General features: G+C 33.2%; 1 protein-coding gene and 2 long non-coding RNA genes across 5 annotated transcripts; 2 read left to right on the forward strand and 1 right to left on the reverse strand.

The window, feature by feature from the left end:
• The first annotated feature begins 186 nt into the window (after positions 1-186).
• On the forward strand, positions 187-2274 carry LOC146957288 (uncharacterized). Of its 3 annotated transcripts, none has more exons than XR_015022656.1 (4): positions 187-699; positions 937-1086; positions 1252-1373; positions 1738-2274. It is a non-coding gene; the product is annotated as an uncharacterized LOC146957288 (long non-coding RNA). The 3 variants fall into 3 exon arrangements; XR_015022655.1 differs by lacking the exon at positions 1252-1373 and having other exon boundaries at positions 1738-1790; positions 1872-2274; XR_015022652.1 differs by lacking the exon at positions 1252-1373.
• Positions 2275-3986: 1712 nt separating this feature from the next.
• On the reverse strand, positions 3987-8112 carry LOC146957289 (uncharacterized). The gene is made up of 3 exons (XR_015022726.1): positions 7733-8112; positions 6151-6258; positions 3987-5852 (listed from the first exon to the last, which is right to left on the reverse strand). It is a non-coding gene; the product is annotated as an uncharacterized LOC146957289 (long non-coding RNA).
• Positions 8113-10634: 2522 nt separating this feature from the next.
• LOC146957290 (phospholipase D zeta 1-like) lies at positions 10635-21644 on the forward strand. The gene is made up of 20 exons (XM_085735580.1): positions 10635-10956; positions 11781-11882; positions 12127-12242; positions 12594-12735; positions 12863-13030; positions 14116-14289; positions 14803-15045; positions 15141-15257; positions 15391-15530; positions 15640-15789; positions 16108-16264; positions 16346-16807; positions 17390-17500; positions 18619-18765; positions 18857-19054; positions 19293-19394; positions 20092-20223; positions 20544-20609; positions 20915-20976; positions 21077-21644. Exons 1-20 carry the CDS (start codon positions 10777-10779, stop codon positions 21324-21326), a joined length of 3219 nt encoding a protein of 1072 aa, XP_085591706.1. The 5' UTR covers positions 10635-10776; the 3' UTR covers positions 21327-21644.
• The last annotated feature ends 5656 nt before the right edge of the window (positions 21645-27300 follow it).

Below are 27300 nucleotides of genomic sequence, written 5' to 3' on the forward strand. Positions count from 1 at the left end.
TATATTTATATGAAACGGTTTATATTTCAAGTTTGGAACTTAGACTTGATAAGTATATTTGAAATCTATAGCATTTGATTTTAATCACACGGTCGGAGGTTTCAACCGCAACCGCACTCTATGTATTTTCTGTGTTATGATCATTTACAAAAAATAAATAAGTAGAACTTTAGATGGAGAAAGACTGACAAAGGACTATATACGAAATAAAAAAATAGATATTCAATTTGAATAAAATCCATGATGATAAGTAATAACAGTTGGATTTGTATTTCAGGAAGGAAGAAGATTGGTGAACACCCTTTTGGTGATACACCCTCCTACCACTCCTTAGCTGGCAATAAAAAAGGATTAAAATAAGAAACAGATCTGGCTTATTGAAAAAGAAAAAAAGAAAAAAAATCAGTTTCAGCTCTGCCTCTCTCCACGCGATCGCTTTCTCCATCTCTCTCTGCCATTTGCTCCGATTCTCCATCTCTCTCTGCCATTTGCTCCGACGGCCACCAGCTCTCTCTCCGACGGCTCCATCTCAACCCTCTCTCCGACGGCTCCATCTGTCCATCTCTCTACCCATTCTTAGGCGACAGGTCTCTCCATCTCTCCCTCAACCCTCTGGCGACGGCGTCTCTCCCTAAATCGCTTCACCAAATTCCGATCCGAATACAACGAAGGAGATTCATTCTTGCTCCAAACCCATCTGTAAGTTTGAAATTTCTCAATTAATTTTCTTATCTGAAATCCCTATAATCTCAGCAAATATGAATAGAATGGTCCAAAGTGTCGACAACTTTTCTTATGTGGGATGGTTTGTTAAATGGTGGCCACTGATTTGAGAGTTTTGCAAAGTTCATTCAGGAATCTGCGTGTTTGTTGGGCTAAACATTGATTTTAGTGACATCATATTTTACCTGAATCATTTATATTTATGTTCTGCAGCTTCTTTTGGAGATCCTAAGATTTTCAGCATCAGCTTTTTCGGTCTTGTTGAAATTCACTGATATTAGTAACAAGGAATTGATGGACAATGTTGAAATTTTCACTATAGAAGTGTTAAATCTAACTAAAGATTCTATATCTGAAGCCAAGGTAATATTTTTCTTCCTGTGTATGAAACTTGACAATTGGAGGATATAATTTTTATTTTTGTCATTATATGATCTAGGATTTAATTTTGATCCACTGTAAGATATTTTTCCTTTTTGATTACATCATCTCTAAATCATGTATTTCTATTTTCTACATTATTTGAAGTGTCCGACTTTGATAACTGCTTATAAATCAAACCTGTCTGTGGATACATGACTGAGTGGAGGTGTACCAAAACATCAATTGAGAATCAAAATTGAACGCCAATGATTTATCAGTCCTTTGAGGTACCGCTAATATCTTGAGACTTGTGGTCTTCCGGGTTCCAATGAAGTCCTTGAATGTTTAAATTTATCATTTCAGTATTTTTAGTCGTGTGGCGTTCGATGATAGTTAATGCTAGGTAGCAAGAGTAAAACAAATGTGCCAATGATGAAATTTCTCCCATTCATTTCATATTTACACTGCAAGATTTTGTATGTGTCGCTAAGCATGGTTCTTTTTTGATCCTAAGCAGAAAATTCAATCATTTGGATCAGAGATATTAAAGGCCGCACACACGGTCATTGATGTTGTTGTAACATGTGTTGAGAATAGGTGTTTGTGTGTGTTTTAATTGTTGTTGATAGAAATTGTTTTTGTATCCAACAGATAAGGTCTACATCATGAACGAAAACAAACGAAAAAGGGATTGTGGTGTTGGTGTAAGTACAATTTAATTAATGAGATGTTTAATGTGTATGTAATTGTTTGTGTTTTATGCCATTAATGAATCAATATCGTAGAGAATGGGAATGGAAGAGTTTGCACGTCTTAGGCAATCTTTACGTCAAGAAGCCCAAAGAAGACCAAAAAAACGTTCATTAGAAATCCCAAGAGACAGTAATGAGTCGCTCGAACTGGCCATTAACATGATACGCAACGAGAACAATCAGATGCAAATTCGTCTCAACAGATGTCTAAATTCAAGGGAAGTTGAATTACGTGGAATAGAGCATCTCCGTCAATACTGGACAGATGATGATTTATCCGATGAGTAATAATTTATAATTATGATTCTCAATGTTATGACTATCTCCATCTATTGTTAGGACTATCTCCATTAAACCATATGTATTGTACCATTTCAACTATCCGATGATGATTTATCCGATGAGTAATAATAATGGTTGTACCTTGGTTTTTATATTTCCTCATCCATCCATTTATACCATTGTAAGTGTCGTTAATATTACTGAACATTTTTGTTATATTTCCTTATCCATTTATGAAAAAATAGTGGTCATGTATTTGTAAAAATTTGGTCATACAGACCATATATTTGGCTAGTTTTTCTTTCCCAGGTGTAGATAATATCGTTTTAGGCGAATCGAACGCATAATCTCATTTGATCACTGCACTAAAAGCCTTTCCAACCATAAATAAATTGTTTTACAATCAGCGAGTCTATCACGCCTAAAAACGGACAAGTTTTAATTTATGAAAAAATAATTGTCAAAGATAACGGCATCGAGTAAAAAATCCAGCATACAACAATAACCATCAAAGTTGTTTTCCACTAGGTGAGACTAATTAGATGGATCAAACAATGCTATAATGTTTTATCACGAAACCTCATGTATAATAACAAGCCATTGAACCTTAAACTGACATTCTAATTTTGCCAATTTTGAACGCATGAAAGAATTATGGTTACGACATTGACAAATTGTGGTTATGTTGTTCATTTATTTGGTTATTTTTAATTTACATGTGAAAAAAAAAATCAATTCGAGCCAATTTGTCAGTGATACATTCAAAGTTACCACCATCCATTCCATGTACTTTAGATTATTAAGGGCATCATATTTTATGTTGTTAGGTCAGATATGAGAATGACGGCCAATTTTGAATGCAGGGAAAAAATGGTTACGCCTTTGACAAATTATGGTTATATTGTTTGTTTATTTGGTTATCTGTAACTTACATGTGCAAAAAAAAAAAAAATCAATTCAAGCCAATTGTCAGTGAGACATTCTAATTTATGAAAAAATAGTGGCCACGCATATGTAAAAATGTGGTCATACAGACCATATATTTGGCTAGTTTTTCTTTCCCAGGTGTAAATAATATCGTTTTAGGCGAATCGAACACATAATCTCATTTGATCACTGCACTAAAAGCATTTCCAACCATAAATAACATGTTTTACAATCGGCAAGTTTATCACGCCTAAGTACGGACAAATTCTAATTTATGAAAAAAATAGTGGTCACGTATTTGTGAAAATGTGGTCATACAGACCATATATTTGGCTAGTTTATATTTCTCAGATGTAAATAATTTTGTTTTAGGCGAATAGAACGCATGATCTCATTTGATCACTGCATTAAAAGCCTTTCAAACGATAAATAACTTCTTTTACAATCTGCGAGTTTATCACGCCTAAAGACGGACAAGTTCTAATTTCTGAAAAAATAGTGGTCACGCACCTTAAAATATGTGGTCACACAAAACATATATTTGGCTAGTTTATATTTCCCATGTATAAATAATCTTGTTTTATGCGAATCAAACACATAATCTAATTTGATCACTACACTAAAAGCAATTCCAACAATAAATAACTTATTTTACAATTTACGAGTTTATCACGCCTAAAGACGGACAAGTTCTAATTTCTGAAAAAAATAGTGGTCACGTATTTGTAAAAATGTGGTCATACAGACCATATATTTGGCTAGTTTATATTTCCCAGATGTAAATAATCTCGTTTTAGGCGAATCAAACGCATGATCTCATTTGATCACTGCACTAAAAGCATTTCCAACCATAAATAACCTGTTTTACAATCGGCGAGTTTATCACGCCTAAAGACGGACAAGTTTTAATTTATGAAAAAATAGTGGTCACGCATGTGTAAAAATGTGGTCATACAGACCATATATTTGGCTAGTTATCTTTCCCATGAGTAAATAATATCGTTTTAGGCAAAATATATACATGCGAAGATTTCACCTGTCAATAAAGACACAATCATCTTTTATATCAAAGAAGAAAAAATAATAAAAAAAACTGACTCATTAAACTGTACGATAGTTCAACAATGTTAGTAACTAACAACACATGGTGTTTCCTTTAATATTATAGGTGCGATATTGTCCTACCAATTCAAAAATAGCATCAGAAAACATCTACATTACAATCATATCAAAACACTACATTAATTTAAATCTTCTTCTTTTTGTGTCCATCCTTCACCCATGGGGAAAGCAGAACCCCACTTTTTACACGGTTTCTTGGCTTGTTCTTAATTCTAGTCAACAGATTTAATGCATGATGTGCTTCATCATATGATACATTTGCCACCTCCCTTTCAATAACTCTTTCTATCTCATCCATGGAGACATCCTCATCGTCACATACACATACCATTTTGTTGGCTAGACAATGGTTGAATTACCACGGGAACAAATGCAATTGTTGTTAGTGGTTGAGAAGACTACAACAGATGCAATTGTTATTGTCAATCGGGTACCTGAGCCATTAAGTACCTGAGCACTTACCATTTCCTTCCCAAACCAACAATAGTCAATCAGGTACCATTGCAAAGACCTAATGCAACATCTATGTTTCTTAGTAACATCACCGGTACCCCTACCTTGAAATACAACCTATGATTAGGAATTCCAGAACAATAATAAAACCGCAATATCGCTGAGATATCTTAGAAGGAACAACCCGAATAGATAGAAAATGAGGTGGCTCAGACACATCAAAAACTAATTTGTCACCAACAGTCAAAATATGGAGCTCATCTTCTATCTTGCTTTCATCATCCCACATCCCATCATATTGCACTTTCATCTCATAACTATCATATGCAATGCAATCTTGTACTGCGCAAATCATGTGCATTGTCTACTTAACAAAAACACACACAAACCAACAAACCAAATTACTCACATAAAGAAAGAGTGAAAAAAAAGTGAAACAAAAACTCTAAAATCAACAAAATTAGAAACCTATGTAATATGAAATGAAAGTGATAGAAAAGAATAAAGTAATAGCAAAGGTATGCTTAGCAGTAAGTATTTGAGACATTTAGGTAATTATGATCTTAGCTTAAACTTAAAGTTATGACAACCCTTGATGGTTTAAAAAAGTGTTCTTTTTGCACTTAGATAGCTCTAGATTATTTACTGAAATGTGTACATTGTTTGAAATCAAATATTCCATGGATTTTGATAACAAAAAAAAAAAGCCAAGAATTGGCATATTTGTCAAGAAAAAATAAATAATGTGATTCATTCTTGAAACATTCATTCTTAATAGAAAAGTGGTGACTATAGGTTGTTTGTGTTAACATGAATCATTTGTAAAAGTAAATACTATAGCTATGAGCATGTAACAGGACAAACTTCAAAATTCTAATCCCCAATATCTCTTTTCTATTGGAAAGAAGGCATATTTCTTTAGTAAAAAGAAGAGTAAAATGCACACAAAGGGTAGTGTGTACCTGTACATTTAATAAGTGCAATAGTATCATATTCCCAAGGGAAGAGCTTGAAATATATATGGATCATCACAAGACTTTATACGGTATAGACATGTCCCATCTTATATTGATATATTATTGGAGAAATTGGGTGTGATTGGGCAGAAACATGTATAGGAATACTGAATCAATGATGAAGGAGAGATGTAACTTTGGTTCATCTATCTATGGTTCAGCAGTTGGACCACTTTGAACACTGCTATTCCCCTCCCCCACTCACATGGAATCTCTGATTTTGAAATAAAAATTAATGGCCTAATATTAACTATAACAATTTAAATTAATTTCATCGTAGCAACAGTTTATAATCAGAATTAGCATTTAAGATTATAGATGATGTGGTGCATCTTTTCGTCATACATAAGCATAAAAGACCGAAACAATGTTGATTAGAAGTCAACATATTTTAAAACCAACCTCCATTTACTAACTTCAACAACTTATCGTTATCCTAAACATTCAGAATTTTACAATTGCATTCAAGGGGAGTATGATCATAATTGAAATAGGGTAGAAAATGTACTTACACCCATGTTTGTAGAATGTTACTCTGTACCCATACACAACTAAATATCTCATGCATCACCTGCTCTCTAATATCCTTAGTAAGCTCTACTTTAATGATCACCTCATACCTAAAACAAAAACAAGAAAAGAAGAACTAGTGAAAAGATTAGAATTCATTTCGTCATCCTATCTTGATAACTTAATACAAAGTTTACGATCACATAAAATTAAAGGGGGAAAATCAAAATCAAGTCCAGGTGTCCATCTTAGTAAGCTTAAAATTTCACCATTGTAGTCACGTAATTCATTACCATATTTTTTTTAAACGGCCAAATATTATTAACCTACAAGCCCGTGCAAGGTGCACTAATAAGCTTGGGTGAAAAAAAAACAAATACAAGGGGAAATCGGTTGCCACAATAACATAGCTCGAACAAAAACCCCTTAAAAACCACCCCCACAAACAAGGCCTCGGACATTGAGGCTGAAATATACTTTTATACAGAAGCATACAACCGCCTCAATACCGAAGACAACCAAAAAAAATCCAGCTTCCATAAACACCCTGACAACACAAACCCGCAAGCGCAAAACAGTCCCAACAAGCCCCAAAAACACCGCAAAACCAGCAGAAAAACCAGAAAAAACAGCACCATAAAACCACCAGCAAAATCAAGGATAGCAGCACAAACAACAGCTGCACAGCACCTGCTGGCAGCCGCAAGACAGGAACCAGGCAGCAGCAAAACAACAGAAAAAAATCTGCATAATCTAGCAGGAATGCCGCCCCCTGATGACAGCAACCACAAACCGAGCAACCCGCTACAACACTCATCTCAGAAGACCATATTTGATTACCATATTTGATCTACTGTGTGGATTAAAATACTAACTAAAAATACAAAAGTGGGACAAATTATTCACGCCTTCAAACATAGAGTTCAATAAACAAATGAAGCAACACAAACAAAACAAAATTACATAAAAGTTCAAGTATGAAAAAACAATAGTGAATATCACTAACAAGCTTAATTACAATCACTTATTTACTTGAATATTAACACCTGTAATTCAAAAACAAAAGTCACCATAATGATCAACAATAGCAGCTACAGATTGAAATTACAAGTATCCTAGCATAAGTCGTCACAATGTACAATTTGTCTTCACAAATAGAGCAACACAACAACATTCACACACCAAAGAAGGAACAACCAATGCCAAAGCAGAACCTCACATACAACGCTAGGACTATAGCCAAATAAATCATTACGAGATCTATAACTAAAAAGAAAATTTGTGTAAACACCTTAAAACACAAACTCCACCCAAACATGAAGAAAAAATCAACATTATTTGATGACTAGCATGAACCCATTGATTTGATGAAAAATTAAAACCCCTTAAATTGACATTATTTTTCAACAATTTCCTCAATTTCAACATGAATCGCGTTATTTTAAACAAAAATAAAAACACCCAATCAAGAAAAAAATGAAAAACTGGAAGGAGAAAGAAAAATCGAAAAGCATATGGGAATGAACATGTAAAATCGAAAAGCACATGCAACAAAAGATGTAAAAGGAAAGAGAAAGACTGAACCTATGGGTTACGCGGGGGTCAGCGACGGAGAATGAAAGGTTTCGGTGAGAGTTCCGCAGAGAATGTCGAGAAAAGATTTTGGTAAGGGAGAGAGAATGGAACAGGAGAGAGTCCTGCAGGAGAGGATTCGGTGGTGGTGGCCGTTATGGTGGTGGCAGACGAGAAAGAAAGAGGGAGTGGTGGTGGTTAAGAGGAGTGTGGTGGTGAGATAGAGAGAAGTGAGAGAGATTTTTCTACAGAAGGAGAGAGAGTGAAAAGGGAAAGAGTGAAGGAATGAGTTTTGGTGGGGCCAGGATGAGTCACTCATTTAGACTACATGGCAGTGTGTGAGTGGAGGGGTGTAGGAGTGGTATGCCACCTATGGTGGTATGTGTATCAGCACTCTTCATGAAAAGCCTATTTGCAAGTAGTTTGATGTGGACATAGTTGAAAAGTTCAAAGACACCAAAAGTGAAGTGATATAATCAGGACTTGGACACATATCTGAGTGCTTCATTTGATGAGATGGTCTAATATGAATTTGGTCTAACGGTTTACTCGTATATTTTTATTGATGTTTAATAAAAAAATATTATTTTAATTATTATAAAATTCTTTTTTTACAATGTTAATGGTCTACCTTTAAACCATTTTTGAGAGATCCCTATTAAGCATACCTCTATTTAATCATGCTTTCAAACACCTGCCGCAGCCTGGGTGTTGATGTTTTTTCTAATGTTTTGTCTGATTTGGTTTTAAAATGTTTTGTTGTTTATCTTCAACTTGAAGAGCAAGTTGGTGGAGCATTTGTTCTAACTTTGCACACCATATCATATGCGTACCGTAATTCCTAAAACAGGCGAAGTTGCCGTGCTAAACATGCATTTTTGTGGATTCCACCTTTACAATTTTCAAAGTTATAAGTATATCCTAATCCTAAAAGAAAAAGCTATATGATATTTTGTCAAAATCACATAAATTAAGAAAATTGGTATATAATTGCTATTATTTTTACAATTTTATCCTTAAGAAAGAGAGTTTGCTTATGTTTTCAACATAATATTTATTGTTGATTGAAGAAAAATATGCAAAATAAATAAAGGTACGTTGTAAAGAAATAATTAAGGTAATTGGAAATACCAAATGAGTCTTATACAACGGGACAAATAAATTGAATGGTACATAACTTACATTTGCTTTTGTAATTAATAAATTAATTACATTTCTAATTAATTAATTTTCTTTTCAAAAGTTAATTATATTTTTATGAATATGAATTAAAATATTGTAGACTTTTGAACTTTAAAAAAAAAATCATAAAAAATATTATTTCATTGTCTCATACTTTTATCCATGTTTTTACACATTTGCCCAATCTTGCATTAGTATTTTTTTTTTAATAATTTAAAAGAAAAGAGCAAACATACACCAACCAAAATAAGCACCTTAATTATGTTCAAATCATGTACTCCCTCCGTCTCACAATAATTGTCTCTTTAGCATTTTTTATTTTTCTCAAAATAATTGTCACTTTACCATACCAATGCAGCATTTATTATGTTTTTCCACTATTATACCCTTATTTATTGAATTTCATCCAACTTAACTACTCCACTAACTACATTTAATAAGGGTATTTTAGTAAATGCCACTAATTTTACCATTGAAATCAACACAACTAATCATTTCCTTAATTATCGTGCATAAACTTTAAACGACTAATATTGTGAGACGGAGGGAGTACTAATTTTTGGAGAAAAATTAATAATTTTGACTTAGGTGCTTATGATTGAAAATACATAGAATCAATAATCACCCAATTGATGCAAGATGCCGATTCCAATGTCTAATAGCTTGAATTTGTTAATACCTATGAAGCCCCGATACGGATACGGATACGGGTACGATACGATACGGGTACGCGAATACGTCAAAAATTTCAAATTTAGGATACGATACGGCTTGGATACGTTTACAATTTTTTTTAATATATATATATATATATATATATATATATATATATATATATATTAGACATAAACGCACAAAAAATAAATAGCGTGAAATCTTAAAACTAATTACACCAAGTCAAAATACAATGGACCATTCACCAACTAAGATATCCTTTAAACCAAAACATACTATATAAACAACCTGCAATATGATGATACCAAGGTAGTATGAAGATAGTCATCCTTTTCAAGTAATGACCAATATAATGATCCCAATTTACAAAAATTAATACTTGTGATCAAAATACAAATAAAAATTTTAAATAAAAATTAAATTAAATCATTCGGATACTTCTGGGATACGTATCCAGGAGTATCCTTAACGTATCTTTAAGGTATCCAATATATTTTTAAATAAAAATTAAATTAAATCATTCGGATACTTCTGGGATACGTATCCGGGAGTATCCGCGGAGTATCGGTATCCGATACGTATCCGACACGGGTACGGCACCATTTTAAAGTATCCGGACTTCATAGGTTAATACTAAGGAATATCAATCATATGACAATTTGGCATATTCTCAGTGTGACAAGTATCAAAACTTGGATATTCTAGCATATGCCATGTGTGCATCCGCAGCAAGTGTGCTTCAATTTCGTCCTTCTCATCATTTTACCAACTTACCCTTCAACAACTGAAAGCAAATAAAGGCTTATTGGTAATTTGGCAGTACCCGTTCATCAGTAAAGATACAAAAACACACCTGCATGCATCATTTTCTAAACTTCCTTTTCCTTCAAATCCACTTGGGATTACGTAATTTTTTTGCCTTTATTACTAACTCAGTAAACTTCATTTGCATTCATACTTCACAGTACCTTTTACTACGCCAATTGTACCTAAAAGATTCTTATTCCAACCAATCATTTAATATTATTTAATACTTATCCCTATTTATTTTAACTTTGTAACAAATGTTATGATGTAAGAAACTCTAAAAACTACAAAAACCACCACCCTCCTTTCGTGTCAATATTTTTCATTTTTCATTGCAGTACCGTCTTGTGTACTTGTGTTCAAACTCTGAAATTGATCGTTGATTCCGACCGATGTCGTCGGAGCCGTTGATTCAATCGTCTGATTCAGTATCAGCATCCCGGCAATGCGGAGAACTGGTGAGGATTTTCGATGAATTGCCCAAAGCCAGTATCGTCTCCGTTTCGCGACCGGAGACCGGTGAAATAAGCCCGATTCTACTTTCTTATACAATTGAGTTGCAGTATAAACAGGCATGCAAATTTGTTTACATTTATTCTGTTCTTTTTGTTATTCTTTACTTCTTGAAATTGAGCGGGAAAATTGAATCAGTTGCTATGGTTTTCGTTTTGCGTTGTATTGTTCAGAACGAGTTTCAAGGAACTGTTGTGCGTAGAAATGGAAAACTATATTATTAGCAAATTCAAAATTCTTTTTTGCTAAATGTTTTTTTTTTTTTTTGTGTTATTTCTCCGATTACCTGAAAGAGACTCTGGTAATCCAGAGTTCAATCGGAGTTAAGTAAGTTTTGGTCAAGAATTGTCCCATCAAAAATCCGGTTCTTGGTAGACTTCCTTAACCACTTGAGCACAGTTGCTTGGTTGTAAATGAAGTTTTTTCTTTTTTTGACTTGAAGGAAATTATGAATATTAAATATTGGTTATTTTCCTTATTCAAATAGATATTAATTAGTTATCTTTTTTGACTAAATTAATTAGTTATTGTTGGTTTCCATCTATGAATTGGTGAGATTTTTTTTTTTTTTTTTTATGATATTAATTAGAATTTAATATAGATATTAATCAATGTGTCTTTACATTTTTTTTTTTTTAAAGAATGTGCCTTTACACTTTAATTTGTTTAATTATATGCTTTTGGTTAGTCTTTTGAATTATGTAGAGTAACATCATGCTCTGCATACATACAGTCCCGTGAGCTCAGCTCAGTTGGTATGGACAATGCGTAATATATTCACCTTAATTCTAGCCACTAAACTATTGACCAAAAAAAAAAAAGCTTTGCATGCAGCTCCTATCTGACTAATGTTAAGGTAATAGCTTTGATTTGTATTTCACAGTTCAAGTGGCGTCTAAGGAAGAAAGCATCACAAGTTCTCTATTTACAGTTTGCTTTGCGGAAACGTGCAATAATTGAAGAATTTCATGACAAGCAAGAACAGGTTTGCAGTTTGCATTTTGCAGCAATACTTCTTTTAATTCATTGTGATCCCATCTATGAAGCAATGACAGAATCGTTTACACCGATAATAATTTGAAAAAATAAATTAATTGAATGTAATCACATGTGTCGGTGCTACATAAGATGCCACAATACATACATGCATATAGGTGACTATCTTCAGTTTCCTTCATTATGTTCTACATGTTTCCATCTAATTTATTATTTATATCTTTCTCATGAAGGTAAAAGAGTGGCTTCATAGCTTAGGAATAGTAGATCAAATGGTAATGGTGCAAGATGATGAAGAACCTGATGATGGAGCTATACCTATACATCATGAAGACAGCGTTAAAAACAGGTACTAGGACAGGAACTTAATGACTTACATGAAAATAACTTCTTCTCAGTTGTTGGACCAAATCTTCCCTTAAAGTATTTTGGCAAAGCATGGGATAGTTGATTCTTAAAAAGGTGAAGCAGGGCCAAAAGGGGTTGAATTCAGACCTGCATTGAACTAGCCTTTCCAGACATTATTTAGAGTATATAGTTTGTGTAATTTATTTTAATAAAAAAGTGCAGTCATTTATATTTCTAGCAGTAAGTTATGTAGAATAAAACCCTTAGTAGTTATAGCCTATATATAGTTTTTTAGGTCTTATTTCTCAAGATGGGCTTAAAGAAATGTTATAAAAAAATTTTCTTTGTACAGATACGTCCCATCTGTTGCTGCTCTGTCAATAATTCGTCCATCATTAGGAGGTCAGCAGTCAGTTGCAGATAGAGCCAAAGTTGCAATGCAGAATTATTTGGATCTTTTTTTAGGAAACCTAGAGATTGTGAATTCTCGAGAGGTACAAGTGAAGCTTTGCAGTTGATGATTGTATGATTTGTTTAGATACACAGATTTCTTATATGATTCCCCAGTACTGTGTATGTAATGTGTCTTCTACGGAGCTAAAATAAGCCTTTGGATTATAGGTCTGCAAGTTTTTGGAGGTCTCCAAGCTATCATTTTTACAAGAGTATGGTCCAAAACTGAGAGAGGGATATGTTACAGTGAAGCATTTGTCAAATATTTCACAGGATTCTGATGTAACATGCTTTCCATTTCATTGGTTTCACTTTTGTGATAACAATTGGACAAAGGTTTGGTTCTGGTGTATTTATTTCTTCTGCTTTTCTTTTTTTGGTGATAATCGATATCTTAGTTTGTTTGGCTGCATATTATTCCAAAGTTAAATGCAGGTGTAGCTCTGAACTGAGTTAATATAACCAGATAGGCCTTTGGATTCAGTGCTTAACTGCTTTCTTTCCTTTCTTTAACATTAGCTTCAAAATTTTAACATTCCTAATACTTCCTCAATGATCTTTGGATATAAAGTTAGTTTGCTGACTTTGTCTTTTAAGTGCTCATTTAACTATCTTATGCTCACTTGTCTTAGTGGGATATAAATCAACATTTTTCTGTGACGTACAGTTGATTCATACCTTTATTATGAACATTTGCAGTCACATCTTCCATGTAACTAAGTTTCAAGGCTGAATACTTCAATACCAGGCATGCAATGGTAGATTGTATTTAGTTTAAAAAATATAATATAATTAGTTACATTTACATAATTTATCTCTAGGATTTTCTTCATAAAAACCTGACATTATCACATTGATATGCATCGCTCTGCGGCATAGGAAAAACACAGGAAAAACTGAACACATCATTTCCATACCAGAAACATAAGCTGTCAGTGTAACATGGAGAAAGCAAGGGTTGTGATCAACAGAAATATTGAATATTAATGTGATCATGTTTACACATTTTATAGTAATCTCTTGGATTCCATTGGCTACAAATGTCAATTACCTGTTACCAATATTAGAATTACAATTGATATATACAAAATATTAGGTGGGTCCTATCAATTTTTTTGTTTTGTTTAGTAGACCATGATCTATCAATTTTGGTTAACATTAATTGATGGAACTTATAATCAACCAAAAATCCTCAAAGCTTAAGCTATTAGGTGAAGAGACATGATGACGTAAATGATTTAATATTAACAGCAACTTTTATAAGATTTGATATGATGATTAAAGTAGGAATAGGGAACAAATTTAAACATAGAATATCTCTGGAAAAACTCCACTTTATATTTATGTATCTTCTCTTGCAAACTCTCTTTTCTTCATCTGATCTTAGTTTTTTTTATCTAGACTACATTTTCTGCTCACAGGTATGGGCTGTTTTGAAACCTGGGTTTTTGGCCTTGCTGGATGATCCCTTCGACAACAAGCCACTGGATATAATCATGTTTGATGTCCTTCCATCCTCAACTGGCAAGGGAGAGACCAAAGTATATTTAGCTGAACCAACAAAGGAACGCAATCCTTTGCGTTTCACATTTAAGGTGATCAGATTTTGTCTCTTACGGAACTTTTTTAAACTTGAAGATCAGAGATAGTTAAGTCTCTTGGACTGTGTCAATTCTTTGTTGCATCGGCCAGTTAACGCAACTAGATTGACCTGACATTTCAAAAACATGATTATATAACTCTTTTGTTTTCTGTTTAGAAATCCAAATTGAATATTTTAGGTTCAACATAACTTACACTTCAAAGTTCAGACAATAAAATGCATTTAGTTATGGCATGCTCTAGATGATGACCTCCAAGTTGATTAAAAAATTTCAGATATTGTTTTAATTTAATTGATATGTGCTTAAAAAGTATTGAAGAATGTTCTTCTTGAGACATATAATGTTCCTAACTATCTTTTTCCCTTTCTCATTAACCAATAAAATCATGGTCATCAAATTTTAATATGGAACATTTTTTTTCCTAATTGTTTCAGAGAAGAGTTCAGTCTATATGTATTAGCGAAAACTAATGATACAAAAATATATTTTTGAAATTATTAATAGGTTACTAGTGGAAACAGGAGCATATGCTTGAGAACTATCAGCAGTGCTAAAGTTAAAACTTGGGTTACTGCAATTAATGAAGCTGGTCTAAGACCTTTGGAAGGTTGGTGTAGTCCTCACCGCTTTGGTTCATTTGCTCCCATAAGAGGTTTGACAGGAGATGGGAGCCAAGCCCAATGGTTTGTAGATGGACAAGAAGCATTTGAAGCAATTGCTTCTTCAATTCAAGATGCAAAATCAGAGGTACATGTTTACAATTGTTTAACAAGAGTATATTTAAGTTGTTTTGGTGTTCCCATTCAATTCTCAATGATAAGAAATATGGAAACTGGCTGTAGATCTTCATAACAGGTTGGTGGCTGTGTCCAGAGCTATACCTGAGGCGGCCTTTTGATAGTTTTCCTACCTTTAGGTTAGACTCATTATTGGAAGAAAAAGCTAAACAAGGGGTTCAGGTACACATTATTCTCATTGATAAAGTCAGTTCTGTTTGTTATTTTCCTATTCAGCTGCTTATATGCTTTATAAGAATGAAGTGCATAAAAGAGAATCTTACTTATCAGCATATGCCATTAAATGATTGTACAGATCTATGTGCTTATCTACAAGGAGGTTTCTATAGCTTTGAAAATCAACAGCTTGTACAGTATGAGAAGACTGCTCAAAATTCATGAAAATGTGAGGGTATTACGCTCTCCCGACCATTTTGCTTCTGGTGTGTATTTATGGTATGTACTATTTATTGATAAATAAATGAAGTATGAAAATTAACTTGGTATAAATTCCGGTCGATCTTATGCATGAGTGTATGATCAATGCTGGCTTGATTTCTAACAGGTCGCACCATGAAAAACTTGTAATTGTTGATTACAAGATTTGCTTTCTTGGAGGATTAGATTTATGCTTTGGACGATATGACACACCTGAACATAAAGTGGGTGATAGTCCCTCTGTAATATGGCCTGGAAAGGACTATTACAACCCAAGGTAATTCTTTTTTCTTATCTTTATCATTAAAAATATTAATAATTTTGCAATACAATCCAGTGCATATAAGTATGTATTACAAAAGTAAAGATTCAGGCTCCTTAACAGTCAATGCTCTGTGGTCCCTTGTAAGGATTTACCTGTGTGTTATATGTATTACATCCATAAGAATGAGAAGTAGAATTTAATCCTAGATTTGTTGATGAGTGAATGAAATCAGTAGGAATAGGAACGAAATCCATAGGTTGGTGGCTTGGTGTACCTTTTTTCCTTCATGTTTTTGGAGACATGATTTGTGGAATTTTTATTCATGTATAGAGAGTCTGAACCAAACTCATGGGAAGACACCATGAGAGATGAATTGGATCGCCAAAAATATCCACGTATGCCATGGCATGATGTCCATTGTGCTCTCTGGGGACCTCCCAGCCGTGACATTGCTCGGCACTTTGTTCAACGTTGGAATCATGCTAAGGTATATACTAAATTGTGTGTACTTAATCTTAAATGCTTCTTTTTATTGTCATCCTCTCTTACTTGGCGAAACATATCATAGAGAACTAAAGCTCCAAATGAACATGAAATTCCTCTGCTTATGCCTCACCATCACATGGTCATCCCACATTACATGGGAAGAAGTAAAGAGATTGACATTGATGATGAGAAAGATGAAGACAACAAGAAAGAAATTGACAGACTAGATTCATTCTCCTCACAATCTCCACCGCAAGATATACCGCTACTTTTACCTCAAGAAGCTGATGGAGCAGTCACTTCAAATGGAGATCATAGAAATTCCAGTGAATGTTCTCCATTATTGTCCCAAAATCTGGAAGGTGAAACTTTAGTTTCAGATAACCAGAATAAAGGGTTTCAAGATGAGGCTGTTCCCTTTAACTTGGAGGCTCCTTGCATTGTTGATTCCATAGATGATTGGTGGGAAACACCTGAAGGTACCAATGATGCCACTACTTTGGAATATGGACAAGTTGGCCCACGCACTACTTGTCACTGTCAGGTTAGTTATGCCTTCCGGGTCTTGTATACCTGGTGTAAAATTTTTCAATTTGCATCAGTTCTTGAATGAATTTGTTTATCACTCTTAACACATTCTACTGCAACTGATAAAATATGACTCGTGTCATTGGTAAAAAGTATTAAGGATATCAAGATTACATGTTCATACTAAGTTTACATTTTATTCTGTAACCCATCTTTTTTTTGAAGAAAATTCTGTAACCCATCTTAGTAAGATTAACAGCTATATTAATTTTTATCAGAAACAGATGCTTTAAAGAGTCGGGGTTTGTAAAAAGAAATTTGTAAAATTATGTTTCTAGAACAATTTCTGAAAGAGCCATTAACTGATTCTATTTTGGTTGGAAATATTGTTATCTTTACTTGTAAAATAAATTATTATATTTACAGATGCGACATCCTCAATAACCCTGACAAAGGACCTAAAGCTGTTAACCGTGTTTATGTAATGAGTCCAGCATAAAATATTTCTTAGTTTCTGACTTTCCTAATTTTTATCAGTATAACTTTACGTGACTATTTATCTGGTGCCATGCATCTTGGATGGATGTGAAATCTACAGATAATCAGAAGTGTAAGCCAGTGGTCTGTTGGAACAAGTCAACCTGAAGAAAGCATTCACACTGCATATTGTTCTCTTATTGAAAAGGCAAAGCATTTTATCTTCATTGAGGTAAATCAATTATGTGAAAGTTGACTTCCCTTGATCTTGCTTCAATATGGATAATAGTCTCCTGCTTAGTGTTTTTTTTTTTTTTGAATAATCTCCTGCTTAGTGTTGTAACTGCATGAAACATATATTTCCATATGATCTCAACTTGATTTCTGATTTTGCATAATCTGATACTTTATCAAGCATTGGAGGGATCGTTTTATTTTATTGTGCTTAAAATACTTAAATGACATATACGATTGAATGACATTGCTATTTTGAAAACAAGTTTCCTGTGAGTATCGTACAATAATATATGGCATCTAGGGTTGTTAAGCGGCATAATGTAAATGCTAGCCAGTCAGGTATTAATGTCCCAATCTCTACATTGGGTTGGTTGACAGTTGACAGACACGATAAAGATTCAATGTCATGATGTAAAATCACCATCTTCAAGTATTGAATTTGGGGGTCATTTTAATAATGATTGTTTGGCGAGGGCGAGGAGGAAGAAAACATAAAACTTTGCAAGAATTAAAAGAAAGCTTGAAACTTTTTAACTTTAATACCGGTTACATGTGGCACCTTAAGGTTAGAACAACGTTAATAATCATCTGGTCAAAATATGGATTTTATAAAATACAATAACATGATAACAAATTATGGTTTTGTTAAATCTTAGAACTGAATCTCTTCCAATATTTTTCATGGGCTATTACCACTTACACTATACCCTCTAATGTTCACGTTGCACTGAGGCCATAATACAAGGGAAATGCTATATTGTGCCCTAAGGGCACAGATTAAGAAACCAAATGTAGAAGTTTTTTCTTGGAAATTGTGCATTTAATATCTTAAAGTTTCAAAAGTTATCTTTTCAATATTAAGTTTGTCTCTTAATTCCATTTTTAGCTTCTTAACTTGTGCCCTTAGGGCACAAGTCAGCATGACCCTTAATATAAAGATACCTATGTTATTACAATATGGTTGTGTGTAAGTATTGAATTAAGTTTTGAATGACCTATAGTATCAGTGACTGGATACCGTTTTTTAAAAAAAAAGTATAGGATCAGTGAATTTCACACTTTGACTAATAATAAACTCATATCTCACTTCTTTTCCCTCTGTTTTCCATTCAGAACCAATTTTTCATATCAGGTCTAGCAACGGATGACACAATACAGAACCGTGTTTTGGAAGCAATATACAGGCGCATTTTGCAAGCCCACAAAGAACAGGAAGATTTTAGAGTTATAGTTGTGATGCCCCTCTTGCCTGGCTTCCAAGTAAATGTTACTCGCTTTTCGTTTATAATGTCCGTCCTCTTTTCTCTGGGCCTTAAGTTTTTTACAGTTTTGAACTATCATTCCCTAACAGGGTGGTCTGGATGATGGTGGTGCTGCAACTGTGAGAGCCTTAACACATTGGCAGTATAGAACCATTTCTAGAGAAAGGCACTCCATATTACACAACCTTGAAGCTATAATTGGTCGTAAGACACATGATTATATTTCCTTTTATGGCCTAAGATCTCATGGCAGACTTCATCCAGATGGTCCTATGGCCACAAGCCAGGTGATTATATTACCACCCAATTGAAACATATTTTGATTTTGTTTTTAAAACATCTAATCAAATCAGGTTTTACTTCAATCGAGTATTTCCACTCAGGACTATCAACTAATCTTGAAATGATTATAGAAAGTGTAGTTTCAATTTCCCATACCTAATATATACATTGTTTAGCTCTTTCGAAGATTTTAACAGCACAAATGTTTTCCTTTGTTTGGTCTATACTACCATATTTATACAGGTATATGTGCACAGTAAGTTGATGATAATCGATGACCGTGTAGCTTTGATAGGATCATCTAATATAAATGACCGGAGTTTGCTTGGGTCAAGAGACTCTGAGGTACACTTGATATCTGCTTCTCACACTAAGTCTATAACCTGCTACTTCTAGAGCTTATGTAATTATGTTAAAATGTTCATACTATTAGTGTAACTAATTTCTGCTTTTGAGATTACCGTTGTTCAATAAATTGATGGCATTCTTTTTAATTCACATTATCTCTAGTATATTATGCTATAAAAATTTATCTAATCAGATCGTTCAGTTTACATGTCCCCCCAAGTTTAAGTGATAATAGTAGCTTTCTTATACAAGTATATTGCAGCTAAATTGAATTTCAGTTTTGGTCGGGGATAGAATAACCTCAATTTATGTTTTCCCTAGCATTTTCATCTATTTTCTGCATTTTGAGGACATACATTTTTTTCCAACTGATTTGAATAGAGATTAAGTTGATAGCAATAAATATGTGCTATGTTGCTATGATTGTTAGCACATAATTCAATGGCTTCCCATTTTTAATATGGAATGCCTCTGTTCAATTGCATATCTGGTAGAGTTCAAGCAATTCATTTTGATGCTGTCAATCATTTGGAAGAAATGGTTTGACACATCTTAAGCACAAAACACTACCTAACAATGTAATACAAGTATAGCAAAGGTTTCTAGTTTTTTTTGTTTTGTTTTTTTATTAAGAATTATCTCTATATTTCTGGATTAAAGAAAATGACTTTAATTCTTCCTTTTGGTGTACTAGATCGGAGTAGTTATAGAAGACAAAGAGTATGTTGAATCATTGATGAATGGAAAGCCGTGGAAAGCTGGGAAATTTTCCCATAGCCTCCGCTGTTCCCTATGGTCCGAGCATCTTGGTCTTCTTACTGGCGAGGTTAGTCAAAATAATCAGATTTAGGTTTTCATATGCATATGCCACATCATTGGAGGAAACAAAGGCAATGCTCTAATGTTCGTCAATGAATTGGCTACACACTTGTAGCTGACCCCATTACAACTAAGAAATGGAAAATTGCTCGGCCTTGTTTATTTTTGCTAAGCCTTTGTTTCTCTATCTGTTTTTCTAGTTAGCTCAACCATAATTTCCATGAGTAACCGTGCTGACAATATTAGTACTATTTTCCTGTTCGTCCTTTATAAAATGATTTATGTTCATCTATTTACTTCCTGACAATAGTATTGTTCTCATAACAGATCAGTAAAATCATGGATCCAGTGGCTGATTCAACCTACAAGGAATTGTGGGCAGCAACTGCAAAGGTTAGATTTTGCTAAATCTAGTATATCATATCTTACTGCATTGTGTATTTTCTCTTATATTGAGTGATTTATGAAACCTGTAGAGCGTTTTTTAAGAACGTCCATTTAGCTGATCACGATGTTAAGAAGTCATATCATCCCTTAATCCCTTATATTTTAATAATTAAGTGTAACAGTTTTCCTGACAACACATTGTCTGGTAAGATCTTTTGCAATATAGTGGGATGAAGAACAAAAGCTACGTTTCTTAATTGAGCAGACACTTTATTATACTACAGTATAATGAACTGCTGTATGTGTTACAGGAAAATACAAGAATCTACCATGAAGTCTTTGCTTGCGTCCCCAATGATCAAATACACTCAAGGTGTGGATTTATCCTAGCTTTCTTATGTCTTATTTCGTCTCTTTTTGTTACTAGTTAATAATTCTTATAATGCACTGTTATTATTCTTCAATATATGCAGAGCTGCACTTCGGCAAAGCATGGTCCAGTGGAAGGAAAAACTTGGCCAGACCACCATAGATTTGGGAATAGCCCCTGATAAGTTAATATATCATGAGAATGGAGAAACAAAAGTAATAGACCCAATAGATAGATTGAAGTCTATAAAGGGACATCTTGTTTCCCTTCCTTTGGATTTCATGCGCGAGGAAGATTTAAGACCAGCTGTTATTGAAAGTGAGTTTTATGTAGCTCCTCAAGTATATCATTAACTATGGTGTAGTTTTGGAGGCTCTTATATTATAAAGGAGACGTGGATGCTAAATTGGGAATGAGAGAACTTGTCTAGATATAAAACTGAAATAGAAATGATAAAGTATATAGATATGAATTGGTTATTATGATTGTTAACAACAGTTTTAGTAAGGGAAATGATAGTGCAGAATCCATTGTTGTAAATAACGGCAGTTCAAAACTAGGTAGCATTACTTTAGTATATAATTCATGGTATGCCCTGCAAACTTTCACTTTGTATAGTACTAATTCTTTATTTGTGAAGGAAATTGTAAATATATATTCTTCTTTGGTTAGTTTGACTTCTTCAAAAAAAAATATTTTTCTTTGGTTGACTTGAGAATTATTCATGTACTATTGCAAGAACGTGTGTCATGTAGGAGGCGAAAATTTTCTTATGAAATTATTTAAATTTGATCAGAAATGGTATTATGTGAAAATATATTGATGGAGTAGCTTCAAAAAAGAAACATATCAAAGAGATTATTTTTTTTTTTTGACAGAAGATAAATTTTGTTTTTTTTTTTTTAAGGAAGGAGGAAGGAATTGTTATTGCATTTATTATAAAAAGTAATAAGAGATTAATTTATATGCATTAACGGTGTAAAAGTTTTTTACACATGTCAAATCAAAACATGCTAAAAATGAATCTTTTTTAAAAGAGCTAAAAAGGTATTTTTAGAGATATTTTAAGGAGGTATTCTTACATGGTCACAAAACCAAATCAATAGTGTTTGGACACACACACATAAAAAGATGGTCCTTAAAATATTCAATCATTTTTTTATCAATTTCCTCTTTACTATTAAAAAAATATTTTTTTATGTGTGTGTGACCAAACACTTTTTATTTAGTCATGTGACCATATTAGAATTTCTCTATCCAAAATAGAAGCAAACAAAAAGAAAGGGGTACCTTTCAAACATTTACAAATCTATAACAGTGTCATCCAAGCCTATTTCTAATGAAATCTGCTCTAACACTTGATCATGAACTACATCCATCCAGACCTGTGTCTTGTTAATAGATAAACTAATATCTGCTAACCTATCAGCATAACAGTTATCTTCTCTAAAAACATGAGTAACTATAAAATTCATTTGTCTTGTTATAGCTACGTAGTTATCTCATCGGTTCCTTACATTCCAAGGCACCATAAAAACCAGCAGAACTAATTCTAGCCACAGATTGTTCCAACCTTTTTCTCTAGCTATTTCAATGTTAGCATAGCTCCTGATAGCTCAGTAAATAAAGAAGATCCTTCACCCAAATTTTGAGCAAAGCAACCTAAATAGTGAGATTCCTTATTCCTAAAGATACCCCCACAAGTAGCTTTAGTTGGAGTTCCAAATGTCGCACCATATGTATTACACTTGAGCCAATTCAACAGAGGGGGTTACCAGATTACTTCTTTTATAACACTGGCCTTTGAATATTCTTAATTCATAAATAGAACTGCATGCATTCTTCTTTGTCTTGTTAACAGAAAGTGAAACATTTGAGATTATCAAGTTGAGAGCTGACTTCCAATGTATCTGTCTATCATAGTTACTACTTTGATTACTTACAAACCAAAATCACGTTCACTATATTCATTACTTACTAAGGCTGCTTGAATCACAATCTTGCATTGTGGAGACCAGCCTTTGTATTTTATCTGTCGTATAATACCTACGTGGGTATAAATCTCGTGTAGTGCTTTTCAATTATACACTTCAATTACTCATTATATCTTTGACGACTGCAATTTGTTTTGATATGAGATGAGATTACTGATTGAGCAACAACATGGGTTTGTTGTCATGGATTTCTTATTTAACCAAAAAAAACTAGCAAATCAAATCAATTGAGAAACAAAACTGTACATTGCAAACACTAAAACAATATTTGTCAAACAATCACTTCAGTGATATCACTGAGACAAACCTTGGAAGTCTTTTCCACACAGTATCTTTTATATCACATGGAATCTTGTTATTGCTATATATCATCAAACCAACCTAAGCGATACATCACATCTATCAAGTCTTCATCGTTTGATTCATCTTTCTCCAAAGAAATTGGCATCTTTCCCTTTTCATCAACCGATCTTGTCTCACATGAATGCATGTGACTAGCATTTGAGTTTCCTGAAACCTTTGGTGTATCCAACATGGATTCTAACAAACTACCATTGCATGAAGAATCTGGTTCAAACGACTGGAATGGAATCTCCTCAACTGGATACTTATGAATCAGCGGAGAGTCATGAGATTGAAAACCTGAATAGTCTGGAAATGGAGGCAGGTCTGATTCTGTGGTTGCACACATAAGAGAAGTTTGACCCCTGAAATTGATAGATGTACCCTCATGTAAATATAGCATAATTAAAATTGGATGAATTTAGGATATAAACGACAATGGTATTGAATCTAATCACCTATCAATTATTGGAGAAGTATTATTGCTTATAGAAGTATTGGCCACGTTATTGTGTAGCATATTTGAAACATTGATGGAATTTGGAGATTGAAAATCTGAACATTCCGAAAATGGAGGCAAATCTGATTCCATGGCCATAGTCATAAAAGGAGTCCCATACCTGATTTTGATAAATACAACTCATGTAAATATAACATGCATAATTAAATTTGCATAATTATTTTTTGCTTATAAACACCAATCTAGTATTGAATCTACATACCTATGAATTAATGTTGGGGAAGTATGATTGCTTGTAGAAGTGTTGGTCACATTATTGTATAGCATATTTGAAACCACCTTTGGAGATTCAAAAGATTGAAAACCTAAGTATTTTGATTTTGGAGGTAGATTTGATTCCATGGCCTCAGTCATAAAAGAAGTTCCACCCCTAAAATTTGTAAGTGCAAACTCATGTAAATATACATAATTAAAATTGCATACTTTTTTTTTTGTGTGCATGTGAGCACCAAATGATATTGAATCTACTTACATGTTAATTAATGAAGTGGAAGTATGATTGCTTGTAGAAGTGTTGGTCACATTATTGTATAGCATATTTGAAACCAACTTTGGAGATTCAGAATATTGAAAACCTAAGTATTTTGGTTTCGGAGGCAGATTTGATTCCAAGGCCTCAGTCATAAAAGAAGTTCGACCCCTGAAATTAAATTTGTAAGTGCAACTTACACACACACACACACACACACACACACACACACATACATACATAAATAAAATTGCATATTTTTTTTTCTTCATGTGAACACCAAATGATATTCAAGCTACTTACATGTTAATTGATGATGTGGAAGTATGATTGCTTGTAGAAGTGTTTGCCACATTATTGTATAGCATGGTTGAAGCCAACTTTGGAGATTCAGAAGATTGAAAACCTAAGTATTTTGGTTTTGGAGGCAGATTTGATTCCAAGGTCTCAGTCATAAAAGAAGTTCGACCCCTGAAATTTGTAAGTGCACCTCATATAAATATACATAATTAAAATTGCATACTTTTTTTTTTTTGCATGTGAACACGAAATGATATTCAAGCTACTTACATGTTAATTGATGATGTGGAAGTATGATTGCTTGTAGAAGTGTTCTCCACATTATTGTATAGCATATTTGAAACCAACTTTGGAGATTCAGAAGATTGAAAACCTAAGTATTTTGGTTTTGGAGGCAGATTTGATTCCAAGGTCTCAGTCATAAAAGAAGTTCGACCCCTGAAATTTGTAAGTGCGCCTCATATAAATATACATAATTAAAATTGCATACTTTTTTTTTTTGCATGTGAACACGAAATGATATTCAAGCTACTTACATGTTAATTGATGATGTGGAAGTATGATTGCTTGTAGAAGTGTTCTCCACATTATTGTATAGCATATTTGAAACCAACTTTGGAGATTCAGAAGATTGAAAACCTAAGTATTTTGGTTTTGGTGGCATATTTGATTCCATGGCCTCAATCATAAAAGAAGTTCCACCCCTGAAATTTGTATGTGCAACTCATGTAAATATACATAATTTAAATTGCATACTTTTTTTTTTTTGCATGTGAACACGAAATGATATTCAAGCTACATACATGTTAATTGATGATGTGGAAGTATGATTGCTTGTATAAGTGTTCTCCACATTATTGTATAGCATATTTGAAACCAACTTTGGAGATTCAGAAGATTGAAAACCTAAGTATTTTGGTTTTGGAGGCAGATTTGATTCCATGGCCTCAATCATAAAAGAAGTTCCACCCCTGAAATTTGTACGTGCAACTCATGTAAATATACATAATTAAAATTGCATACTTTTTTTTTTTTGCTTGTGAACACCAAATGATATTGAATCTACTTACATGTTAATTAATGTTGTGGAAGTATTGTTTCTTATAGAAGTACTGGCCATATTATTGCATAGCTTATTTGAAACATTTGAAGGCTGCATAGTTGAGATATGCACTGGGTTTGCATGCATTTGAAAGTTGTTTCCATTTATCCCGTGCAAAATTGTTGGATATTTTATGCTGAAAAAGTCCTTTTGGAACTTCACTCCATGTAGGTCTGATTTGTCTACTTGTGAGACATCAACTTGTTCTAGCTGGTTGCTCAAACTACTTTCTCCATTGTCATTAAATTCATCATTGTAGAGTGGCAAACCATCTCTTACACGTTTCTTTTCTCTTATATTCCAATTGTTTATCTCATTATTTGTTCTTCCAGACAACTAACACAGATGAAAGAAATACAAACAAGTATATGAAACATCATATGAACACATGTAAACCAATTTGGAATAATTGACAACATGATTTTCAAAAGCCTTCCTTCACGTATATACAGTGAGAATTGTTAACTAGTAAATAATCCAAAATAACATTGTGTGACACAAGTGGTTGTATATTTACACTTTCATATCTTAAGCACATTGTCAAGAGTTTGATATACGACAGGCTCACATGTGCAAAATAAAACAGTTTTTTGAAGATATATCAAGTATCAACCCTTTAAATAGATACCACCACATGAAATTACAATAGCTTACAATTATAAAAAAACTAATTCAAATAGGATCATAATAGCTTAAAGACACATAAATTAATAGAGTAAATTACCCTAACATCCTCTACGAAAAGATTGAATTGCACTCCCCCCTTCTCTCTTATACAAACGATCTAACATTGAATGGTTGACATTACTACAAATATTTGATTTTAAATATATATCTATAGTAAAAGTTATACAAATGAAAATTAATCCAATATTTAAAACGTTTTAAACAAATCTTTATAATCATTTATGAGAAAAGAAAAAGATATAACAAAAAAAGTTTAACAAAAAATCATTTTAATTTCATGTTAAATTTTTTTTTTTTTTGAAAAAATAAATCGCAAATCCTTAATTAAAAATCTGATAGAACTATAAGGACATGCATGTTAATTTAACCATAAATTCAACGGCATAATTTGTGACTTTTGATGCATGCAATTGTAGACTAATATTATACAAATATATTAACCAAATAAAATTGCAAGAATATACAAACCTCTTGAGCAGTTTTAGACCAGCTGGAGTTCCACATATGAAACTGAGGCAGATCTGATTTCATGGTTGCAGTCATTGTAGGAGTTTCACCCCTGAAATCGATAAATGCAACTCATGTAAATTTAACATAATTAATTTTTGTTTTGTGTGTGCATATAATCCCCTATGGTATTGAATCTATTTACCTGTTGATTAATGAAGAAGAAGCATTATGGCTCATATAAGTGCTAGCCACATTATTGCCTATCATATTTGAAACATTTAGAGGCTGCATAATTGAGACATTGTAAGAGTTTGAAAGTTGCTCAAAGTTGTTTCCATTTAGCTCATTCGAAATTGATGGATGCTTTCTACTGAAAATATATTGGTTGCTCAAACCACTCATACTGTTTTCTCTATCATATAATGGCAAACCAAGTTTTTCACATTTCCTTATTCTTATATGC

The sequence above is a fragment of the Medicago sativa genome, chromosome 1 (assembly GCF_051527215.1).
Source record: "Medicago sativa cultivar Bolivia chromosome 1, Bolivia_mono, whole genome shotgun sequence".
Classification (NCBI taxonomy): domain Eukaryota; kingdom Viridiplantae; phylum Streptophyta; class Magnoliopsida; order Fabales; family Fabaceae; genus Medicago; species Medicago sativa.